The 10,831-nt window shown below is 52.7% G+C and overlaps 1 protein-coding gene across 2 annotated transcripts; it reads right to left on the reverse strand.

The window, feature by feature from the left end:
- Window positions 1-216: 216 nt before the first annotated feature.
- On the reverse strand, window positions 217-9,525 carry NKRF (NFKB repressing factor). 2 transcript variants are annotated; one of them, XM_059482865.1, is made up of 3 exons: window positions 9,083-9,525; window positions 4,699-4,820; window positions 217-2,671 (listed from the first exon to the last, which is right to left on the reverse strand). In XM_059482865.1, exons 1-3 carry the CDS (start codon window positions 9,283-9,285, stop codon window positions 681-683), a joined length of 2,316 nt encoding a protein of 771 aa, XP_059338848.1. In that variant the 5' UTR covers window positions 9,286-9,525; the 3' UTR covers window positions 217-680. The 2 variants fall into 2 exon arrangements, with proteins under 2 accessions (XP_059338848.1, XP_059338849.1); XM_059482866.1 differs by lacking the exon at window positions 9,083-9,525 and adding an exon at window positions 8,789-8,997.
- Window positions 9,526-10,831: the final 1,306 nt, after the last annotated feature.

Genomic DNA, 10,831 nt, shown 5'->3' on the forward strand with positions numbered 1-10,831 from the left:
GCTGGAATTCTCTCAGTCCCATTCGCTGGCAGTGAAGGCGCCGTCAGTGACTCTCAGAATGGGAGACTCAAGGTAGAAATCTATGAATAAAACTACCACTAAACTGGTTAAGGTTTACATACTGTACATAAACACAGCAGAGACAAGACCTTGATATATGTATTTCTCAAGAATAATCAGTTTGCACACTTTTTTAATACAAAGTGTGACAAAACCTTTTTTTTCCAGAAATAAAACTTTATTTTTGTTGTAATTAATACCAATTTTACATACAAGTTTATGCCCCCAGACTGCATTTCCTTTGCTTTTTAAATTTTTTTTTAAAAAGGTTTTTTTTTTCTCCTTCCTTGCTCAAGAAGAGCAAGGGACCTATAATTTTAAATTATGTCAAATTCCTTTGTGTTGGACATGTGTGTTTGCTATTACAAAACTAGTAAAATGTGAAGGAACAAGTAATATCAAAGACACATACAGGAACAGCACTACTGCTTTTGGGTTGTGCTAATGCGCTCGAACAGAATTCGGTCAGTTCTAAACATCTAACAACATTTCAGAAATTATATTGCCAAAGTAAAAGACTTTAATGTCATTTTTTTATTACCCACAAGAAAAATGCAGCATCTCTTTCTTTAGTCGAGTGTCCATGAAACTCAGTCTCTGTTCAAAGGGGACACCTCACCTCAGTTTGCTTGGGGCATGATAAGCTCGTAATGCCCAACCTGGCCCTCCTGCTTCAGCTGGTCTAACAGATCCTCCTTGCGCCGCTTCCTGCTCACCACCAAGTATCTGTTGGGTCCCTGCCCATGGGATTTACTTTTAAGACCGTATTTTTGGGCAATCTGATGTATCTGCTTCCGCTCATCCATGGTCAGTTCTCTAGAGAAAGTCAAGTCAATGTGACTGTCTGAACGTGCATAGTTTCGAATTATCTCTTCAATATCTCTCTTAGCGATTCTGTTCACCCTTTCCACATCAAGCCCAAGTCCTTCCCTTTTGAACTGCTCCTTTACTGAAATAGGCTCCCTAATCCCTTCACCATCCTTCCCTAGGCCACCACCTGTCCAGCCCATCTTTCTTAAAATTTGGTTCCCAATGTTGTCTTCTTTGATCTTCTGTTTGAAAGCCTCTTCTGCTGATCGACCTCGAATCTCATTTCTGGAGATGACGTCTTCAACGGTGCCTTTCTTCAGGTTATTAACAACAGTTGGCTGAGTCTTTTTGAGGATTTTCACGGCTTCCTCTGCTGCCTCATGCTTGACAGATTTCTTCACTCCGACTGCTTCTGCAATGAATTCATCTTCAAGCATCACCTTGCACTTCCATCGCATGCCTGTCATCCTCTCAAAGACGTACTCCACCGTCATCTTGTTGAACTGGGCGGTGTCGTTGAGCGTGCACACCGGGTTAGTGGAGTTCTCGTAGATCACCAGGTCCTTCAGGTCCTTCTTCCTCCCAGAGCCCCGTGATGAGCAGCCCACTTTCTGCACCTGGGTCACTTTGAGGGATGCTATATTTGACTGCATCTTCTGCAGTATTTTCAGTGCCTCCTCAGCTGCTGCATGCTTGCTGGTCTTTTTTGTGCCAAATCCCTCGGCCAGGCAGTGATCTTGGAGATACACCTGACAACGCCACGAGCGGTTGGGCATTAATTCATACTTATATTCAACAGACATTTTGTTATATGAGGCAGAATTGTTAAGTATTCCTATTGCATCGCTGGCATTCTCTGTGAGGACAAAACTAGTCCAATCTTTGTTGGCATTTGCGGAACCCTTCATGGATTCAGTACCGGGCTGCATGGGGACACAGTCCCTGTTGGCAACTACGAACTCCTCGTGAGGTTTGAGAGCGGGAGGGAAATCTGGGCGACACACACCTGCCTCACACACCACCAGGTCCTCGTGGTAGGTGTGCTTGAACTTGCGCTGAACGACTCGAACTTCCACGGATTTCTTCAGCAGCTTCACTGCCTGCTCCGCGGCTCGGTCCCGGGAGCCGTTCTTGCTGCCCGCGTAGCCGGTGGCCAGGTACACGTTCTGACACCGCACCTCGCAAGCGAAGCCGTCTGTCAGGAGCTTCTTGCTCTTGGGCAAGTCAGCAGGGGCAATCTCTTTCAGAGGAACATAAATATATTCAGGGTTTGTCTTGCATGCCTGAATTGAACGCGTCAAAAGATACGTGAAGTTAATTTTATCCGTCCCAGTGTTTGCATCTGGATTAGTAAGGTTTTTCCAGACAGCTGCTGACAGTTTCTCCATAAAGCTCTGCTTCAGCATTATTGCTGATGGAGGGAAAGTCTCTGATGCAGGCGGGGCAGTTGAAGGGGAAACAGAAACCTGCACAGCATTGCTTGTGGTAGAGTCCACACTATTCACAGCCTTCTTGGCTGCTGCTGCTGCTGGGCCTGTAAAGCCAAGCCCAGCTGAGCCGGAGAGCTGGGGATTCGCCTCTCGTGCATTCACAAAAGAATTTGTACAGTTTTCAGCTGGCTGTGCCATGCTGTTTGTATTTGCCTCCTGGTTCACCTCCTGCCTTTGGTTATCCATTGAATTGTCCTTCTTGCCATCCTTCTCAGCGCTGGTGACAAAATGTATGGGCTCAAAGCGAGGTCGCACTCGGAACTTGGGCACCACCTTTTTCGGTGGCTCAGGAGTCGCCTCTGGCTCTGGACCTATGAGATGGAAGAATATTACACAGTTACCAATATGTGCTATGACAGGGAGACTGTTTTCAGAAAGTGATCTGCAAGAGGAGCCTGCAGGCTCTGAACACAGGACTTGCATTCCATAGCCAAAACCCAAAAGGTTTCCTTCCAAAAGACATTCACAATTCATCAAAGATAACCAGTCATTCTTGTGCAGGTCACTACAGTGGTATTTCCACTTTCACAGCTACCACACAAAAATCTCTACATATTTGGTCAGATGACACTGCCTTCCAGCATTGCCCACTGACCCATCTGGTCATTTATGAAGTGAATCCCTTCAAATCTACTAAAATAAGTAAAACTTTGGTAGGCAAGACAGAACACCACAGCAGGACTAGAACCTGAGCTCTGACTCTGCTGCAGGGTTGCAGGATGATGTCAGATAAACTACTTTATCATCCTGTCTCCTCATCTGAGGTAGAACACAGTGGTACCAAACCCTCCTTTCCAAAACACACGGGGCTGTTACTGACTTAATAGGAGCACATTTTCTCTCAGTGTAATTGCTTTGGGCTAAAGGGCAGCAAACATGAAGAAATCTGCCTGAGCCTCAAGGGACAGCTGCAAGAATTGAGGGCCCCATTACTGACTGACCTCTTGTTTCTGCACCAGAAGAAATGCAAATGAGACAGACTCTCCTGGCGTGCACAGCTACTGCAGAGGGGGAGAATCAAATAGCTGACAAGCAAATATGTTACATCTAAGAGATGATTATCCAGGGCTTCTCCTGTGGAAGATTCAGCACCCACATGCTGACATGGTCCATGTGTGTAATTTCATCAGAGGAGCAAAAAGCCAGCTCAGTGCTGGGAAGTGCTGCCTAGTCCAGTGAGAATGTGTTGGCCTTCTGTAGGTCAGGCTGTCTAGACACCAACCACCACAGCACAGGTATCACCACCCAGCTCACTGCAGTGAAAACAACACCTGCACACAGCACAAACAGCCCTTCCTCCCTTCCTACTGAAATCAGGTGACAAAGCTCTTACACATTCAATCCTTTTCATCATCAGTTTTGATGAATTATGGCAAGGTTTGCATTTCTTCCCTGTCTGTTTTTGATGGCCGCACTGCAGCAGCACCTAAAGGCTCTTGCCAGCAGAACAGCTCATTGTGCCGTCTGTGCAACAAGCCCTGGAGAACCCTCAGGGCTGCTGCCTGTGACAGACAAAAGACACAAGAACAGCATCTCCTCAGCTCTGCAGCTGGCCCATGGAAGCACAGAAAGACTCCTGGCTGGCAAAGTAAGGGAAGTAACTTTGGCAGAGCTAGAAATTCTACCCAAGCCCAGAGGAGTCCTGTGCTGCCGGGCCATTTGTGCCTCCCACAGGCACTGCTGACTGACACAGGGGCCTGCACAGATCCCACCCTCTCCAGAGCTCTGAAGGTGCCACGGAGCAGCCAGCAGACGGAGCCACCGACCTGCCAGCACTCCCTGCCTGCTGCATGTCCTGCCCTGGAAAGGCTACAGCTGGAACACTGATCCCTGAGACCATGGACTGGGCTGACATATACAGCACTCTTTCAGGCCCAGCAGCAGTAAAAAAACCCCCCAAACCACACACTGTGCCTACTCCCCATCCCCTCAAAGCTCCAAGCAGGCTCTAACTCGAAAACAATGAGGTGAACATCACTATGTACATGTACAACCCTTCCTGGGGTCAGAACATCACACCTCACCACAGCACACAAAGGCACACAGGTATCTGATTCCAGACACCAGTCCTAGAAAACCAATTACCTGATAATTGAAATGAAAAATGGTATTTTCCTAAGCAAAGACAGAATGTGTGTGAATCATGCACATGGCAGAGGAGGGGGAGCTGTTCTGCAGTCCAGCAGAGCCCACCATGGGCACTTCCCTCCAGTTTGCTGTGCTGGCTGTCCCAGAGGCGGCCCTGTGGCACACTGGGTCCCCCTGCTCCCAGAGCTGCCCCCAGACAGGGACAGGGACAGGGACAGGGAAGGGTCAGTGGCACTGCAGGTGTACTCACTGTCCGATGGAGAGCGGTATCTCTTCAGCTTCTTGCTGGGCACCAGCTCGTAGCACCTCGTTTCCCCGATGTCGATGCCTTCAGCCATCTTGAGAACCTTCTCCATGACCTGCACTCCGTACCTGTGAGGGGCCAAGGGCAGGAAGGACCTCAGAGCCAGCCCCAGGGGCAGCACACAGGCACACACAAGCTTTTATTGTGTACAAGAACTAAAGCTGCCTGAGGCACAGCAGCTGTGCAAGGGAGATGCTCCTCTGCTCCTGCTGGAGCAGAGCACAGCACTGACCACTGTCCCCCTGCCACGGACACACAGCCACACACCAGCTCTGCACAAACCCACTTCTCATTAAGCCAGGCAGCCACCACACTGACAGTGTTCTAAACTGAAATTTAAATACATTATCTGACAAAATACAGAATTTGGCAGAGCTGCCAGGAGCACTACTGAACACTGGGGTGTGAGGGAGGAGCAGCAGCTTCAGTGAACCAAGCACAGGAGCTCAGAGTGACACTGGAGTGGGGCAGCAGCCAGAGCCTGCACTTCACCAACACCACGACTGCCATGTCAGGTGACACAGGCACTGCTCAGCCTTCATCGACCACTCTTTAAAAAGCCAAACTAAATTCTGGCTGGGTGCTGTAACTGAAATGTTTTAGGTTCCTGAACCACGAGAGAGGTGAGATGCCTGTGACAAGCTCAGAGCAAACCCTGACCCTGCTGCAACACCCACAGCTCCACACAAGCAGGACATGCATGGCACAGCCCTGTCCCATCCCTCTAGGCCTTACACCCCCCACCAGCTCAGTGTTCCATCGCTCTGGGGATCTGTCACATCATTTCGAGCTGTTTGCATGGTGAGGCTGAACAGGAAAGAAACCCAAACCTTTCTCTCCAAGGAGAGCCCACAAACACAGCCTGACAGCAGCCTCTGACAGCTTCACACCATGGTTCAGAGAGGAGTAAGAGCAGTGCTGCACCTGTTCCATGGAATGCCCACCTTCCAAAGCCAGAAAGCATCTCTGGGCACTGCCCACAGACAGGAGCCCACAGCTGTCCCAACAGCCAGGGCTGCAGTGATTTATCTGCACCAGCTTCTAAATACTGCTCTTCCAAGGACTCTGGAAATCTACTCAAGCTCCACTCAAGAAAGGTTTGTTCTGCTCCTGATTTAAAGGACCAGGCAGAAATTAGATCCATATAAACTCCTGGGAGAACTCTTGAGCACAGAATACTGCAGTCCCTGCTTCACCAGCACAGCTCAGCCCTCAGTGGAGGCAGTGGAACCGGGAATGGGAAGAAAATTCCAGGAGGGATCAAAGGGAGATGAGATAGTGGTGATAACCTGCTGTGGGTTAGGATTTTTCCTTTTGTTTCTTTCTCTCATGGAATTTTGTCCCATCTGTTACTAAGAGAAAATAATGACCAGTACTTAAGAGAGACTAAAGAAATGACCAAGGTGGGGGAAGTATTCAGCTTGCTACTCCCATACCTGGGGTTTTTTTCTCTTTGGAAGGGCAAAGACACCATGAGATTCTGGCCAGGGGTGAGGGGCTGGGCTCAGCTCCTCTCACTCCCTCGCTGCCGGCACGGGAGGAGGACAGCCCAGCCCCGGCGTTTTCTGCACTGCCTGGGGCTTTTTTGCTACACTTTAACCCTGCACTCCGCGTCACCCAACCCCGAAGCTCCCGCTAGGGCTGCACAGTTTGTGTTACATTTTATTTTATTTTGTTTTGTTTTCTTTGCCCCCCGCGGGACCCATCGCCCCCCCCCCCGACCAGGAGCCAGCAGCGCCCCTGCCGGCCGGGCCCGGAACTGCACCGAGGGCAGCGCGGCTGGGGCGGGCTCGGCTGCGGCAGCGGGACACGGGGACAGCGCGGACATGGGGATGGACACAGACAGTCTGGGGTGCGCACACACATTCGGGATGGACACAGACAGTCTGGGGTGCGCACACACATTCGGGATGGACACAGACAGTCTGGGGTGTGCAGAGACAGTCTGGGCTGTGCACACACAGATATTCGGGATGGACACAGACAGTCTGGGGTGCGCAGAGACAGTCTGGGGTGTGCACACGCACTGGGGATGGAGACACACATTCTGGGGTGTGCACACACATTCTAGTAAAGAACTGCTGCTCCCTTCCCCATACCTCTGCCTGAAAGCCCTGCAATTTCAAAGTTATAATAGTTCAGAAGGACAGAGGTTGTATTTTCCATTCCAAGGGAGGTTCCTGCCTTCCTTCAAACCAGGACACACCCCCGTCCTCTCGCAGCCAAAGGGAGAGCAGTGGGAATCTGTTTCTCTCCCTGACTTACAGGGACAAGGTGACATTACCTGTGATGGGCAGTGTCCATTTCCAGCAGGGTGCAAGAGCAGTGTCAGATTTGACACCTGTCATCCTTCACAAAGGATGGAGACCTTTGGGGCTCATATTTCAGCTGAGGGTGGGGACGAGATCAGTCAGTCTCAACATGTGTTTGTCTCATCTGGCCAGAGGATCCCAGTGCCTCCAGTAGCTAACTGGAGTCTCCCTGCTGTGACTTTTACAGGTCACCCCTTGTCCTGATCCTGTAACTCTGGAGCACAATGCTTTCCTGCACCACTGCCCCCATTCTCAGCCACCTTTAACATATCTGGGAACAGGAGCACCTTCTCTCATCCACACCTAAACTAATGAAGCCTTTTATTTAACCCCTTCCTCACAGACCACGTGTTCTGAGCCTTCTGGATGCTCTCCCCATCACCTCCCAGCAGAACACTCAGTTTGATTTCACAGCAAAGCCTCTGATCTGTTCTTCCCAGAGCCACAGGCTGAGTTGGAAGGGTCCCACAAGGATTATCGAGTCCAAGTCTTGGGTGAATGACCCACACAGGGACTGAACCCACATCACTGTCATTATCAGCACCCTGCTCTAACCAGCTGAGCTGCTCTGACAAACAGCTGGCAAGAAACCAGCATTAGGAAAACAAAACAAAACAAAACAAAGCCCCAAACCAAACACCAGCCAACAAACCTAAGGGAAAACAACTAAAATCCCTCAAACTTTGAAGCTATTTACTTGATGAATCAACATCTCTTCCCAAACACCAAAGGCAATTCCAGGGAATGCTGCAGGTCCTTTCCTGCCCCAGGCAACTGTAAGTAAAGCTAGAATTGTTTTAACAGTACAGAATGTTCCCTGCAGTGCTCCAGCCAGGCACACCAGCTCTGGGGAAACATCTTCACTGATAATGGCTCCAGACTGCATCCTGCCCAAATCTCATCTCCCCTGAGAGCTGCAGGTGAAGGAGTTCATCACAGAAAGTATGTGCACTGACACGCTGAAACTGCAGCGGGTTTTGGGATTTGAAACCTTCCCACAGAGTTTCTCCCTTCTATTAGCAGCACCCTGTAGCTGATTATTGCACCATTCCCAAAAGCCCTGGCACAGAGAAGGTCCCCATTAAGACAACACACAAACACATTAAGACAGACCACTGTATGTGACTGTATATGAAGAATAAAAGTATATACTCAATTTTAACATATTGCTCAAGCTTTGGAATTTGAAACTGTTTAAAATCTATGTTAAATTTTGATGCTTGCAGGGCAGAAGAGTTTAGTACTTGACTCAGGAAAAAAAAAAAAGGAAACAGGCAGATGTGTATTTAAAGATACTGATTTTGCTCTGTAGAGATGACACAAAGTATTCCCCCACAAGGCTGCGGGATGGAACATTATTAAAAGTCCATCTCTGCGCCACAGTTTGCAGAAGTTGGTGGTTAAGCAACTGCTTCCGTCCAGCTGAAAACAAAACAATCTCATCATTAAAGGGTCTGTGAACGTGGGTGACGTTTGTGCAGATCTGCACAGCCTGGCTATGGCCGGGACGGCTGGATGAAAGGATTCCCCTTCCCTTCTCGACAAAAGGCTGAGCCTTCAGGGGACTGCACAGGCGGCTTTGTGCTCCCAGGGAAGCTCTCTGCTCATTTAAATGACACAGCACCGCAAGCTCAGCGAGTCCTGGGGGCGGGACATCATCAAGAACTACTTGCAAAACATCCATGAACTTTTCCAGCGGCTTGCTGCCCTCCACCAACACACACCGGCACACTCGAGCGAAGAAAACCGGCCAGGGACAGAAGCTCTCTTGCCTCAGCCCCTTCCCTCCCAGCTGTCCTGCGGCTCCTTTCTAAAGCGCATCTGGGGCCGAGGTTTGGCCCCCACGGGAGCCCGAGCCCGTTCTCCCGGCGGGGGCTCCGGTCCCGCTCCGCTTCACCGGCTCCTGCCCGCGGCACGGCCCGTCCAGCCGAGCGCCCCGAGCCCCGGTGTCCTGCGGGCACCCCGGCTGACAGTGAGCACCGAGAGCCCGCCCGAGCCCGGCGGGAGCCCCCGCTCACCTGCAGCCCATGAAGACGTGGTTGGTCCAGAGCACGGAGAGCGCCAGCAGCTGGTCGATGGCGCCGCCGGGGTACGCGGCGAGGTGGCGGAGGATGAAGCGGCGGCGCAGCGCCCATTGCCGGTCGGTCTCGTTGTACTGCCGCCACTGCTCCAGCGCCGGCTCGTTCTCCGCCTCCGGCTGCGGCTCTGCCGGGGGCGCCATGGCGGGCAAAGGCCGCGGGGCCCAACCCCGCCAGGGGCGCGCACCCGCCGGGCCCGGGCGCGAACGGCGGGACCAGGCCCCACGTGTGGACCAGGCCGCGGCTCGCTGCGGGCCGCCGGGAAGCGCCGGCCCGGCCCAGCCTCGGTTCCGCCGTCACCTGCCCCGGCCCGGCCCCGCTCGCTGGCGGCCCCGCCCCGCAGGTGCCGTCCCGGTGCCGTCCCGGTGCCGTCCCGGTTCCGCTCCCGTCACTCGCGCGGGGCCGAACGGCGCGGCCCGGCCGGCGCCGAGTCACGTGGCCGCACGTCACGATCGCGCGAGATGCCGCGAGAAAGAGCCGCCATGGCGGGGCCAGCGCGGCGGCCTCAGCGCCCCCTGGCGGCCGCTGCAGGGAGCGGGGCCCCACGGGCCTCACGGGCCCTACGGTGTCCGCCCGGTTCCCCCGGTGCCGCCCTCCCCGGGATCTGCCCCATCTGCCCCAGGCCTTGCCGAACAGCCGCGGCAGGGATCCGCCATCCCCACCGGGCTCCGGCCTCCCCGTGACCGCCGGGCTGTGCGGAGCGCCGGACCCAGCGAGCGGCGCACACACACACAGAGACAGACACACAGACAGACACACATACACACAGAAACACACATGCACACTCATACCCACGCACAGCTGCTCACACCCTTGCACACTACTCACACTCGTGCACACCCGCACACAGACTCACTCACTCACTCACTCACTCACTCACTCACTCACTCACTCACTCCCCCCCCATCCTTTCCTCTGTTCCTCCCCCTGCCAGCCCTGCACACTCAGCAGACCCAGCTCGAGCCTGTCCCCACACCCTCAGCAGTGCAGCCCTGCCCAGCGTGTGCTGCACACCCCAGAGCAGCCAGAGACACAAACGGATGAGTTGTTAAAGTGCTGCTGCTCAGAGCAGCTGAAGAGAGGAGGAGGAAGAGGACAGGTCACGTGGATGTGTGTAACTGCATTATCTCAGATTGTAAAACTGCTCCCCAAAACTCAGCCCCCATTTTACACCTATCTGCTTGCTGCCTCACCTGTTGCAACCCTGCAATGCACTTACATGAAAGCCAAGCAAAAGCCCAAATTTTAAACTAAATACCAAAGGGCCAAGTAAGTGAAATGCACAGAAAATGAGAGAAAGGGCTAAAATAGGGTGAAATGGAGGTGCACAACTGCCCTTGGGACACACCTGTCACAGCTAAAATCACATCACTTCTGAGACTGGCAACACTCCAGGGCAGAGACACCACTCCCCACTAGAATGCACAATCAAAAACACAGACACACACACACACACACACCACAGCAGCCGCGCTGGCTTTCGTGTTTTTTATTTCAAATGTACATGAAAGTTAGAAAGGTGACAGCGGAACAGTGCAGGCTCCTCGGCGTCGCCGTGTGGTACCGAGCGCGGTGCCGGTGCCGGTGTTCTCCGTGTGTGCACAGCAAAGGCGGCCGGGCCGGGGCTCGGGGAGCGGCGGGGCCCGGCTCAGGGCGGGCACGGAGCTCAGCCCGCCCCGCCGGCTGCCG

This window comes from Ammospiza nelsoni, chromosome 15 (genome assembly GCF_027579445.1).
Source record: "Ammospiza nelsoni isolate bAmmNel1 chromosome 15, bAmmNel1.pri, whole genome shotgun sequence".
Classification (NCBI taxonomy): domain Eukaryota; kingdom Metazoa; phylum Chordata; class Aves; order Passeriformes; family Passerellidae; genus Ammospiza; species Ammospiza nelsoni.

What these genes read in the sequence shown, in the direction of transcription:
- NKRF (XM_059482865.1), bottom strand. Translation starts at nt 9,285, where the DNA reads ATGGCGCCCCCGGCAGAGCCGCAGCCGGAGGCGGAGAACGAGCCGGCG. An exon ending in CACGTCTTCATGGGCTGCAG is followed by an intron (nt 4,821 to 9,082) that starts GTGAGCGGGGGC and finishes GGCCCCTCACAG; the next exon opens with GTACGGAGTGCAGGTCATGG. An exon ending in ATACCGCTCTCCATCGGACA is followed by an intron (nt 2,672 to 4,698) that starts GTGAGTACACCT and finishes TCCATCTCATAG; the next exon opens with GTCCAGAGCCAGAGGCGACT.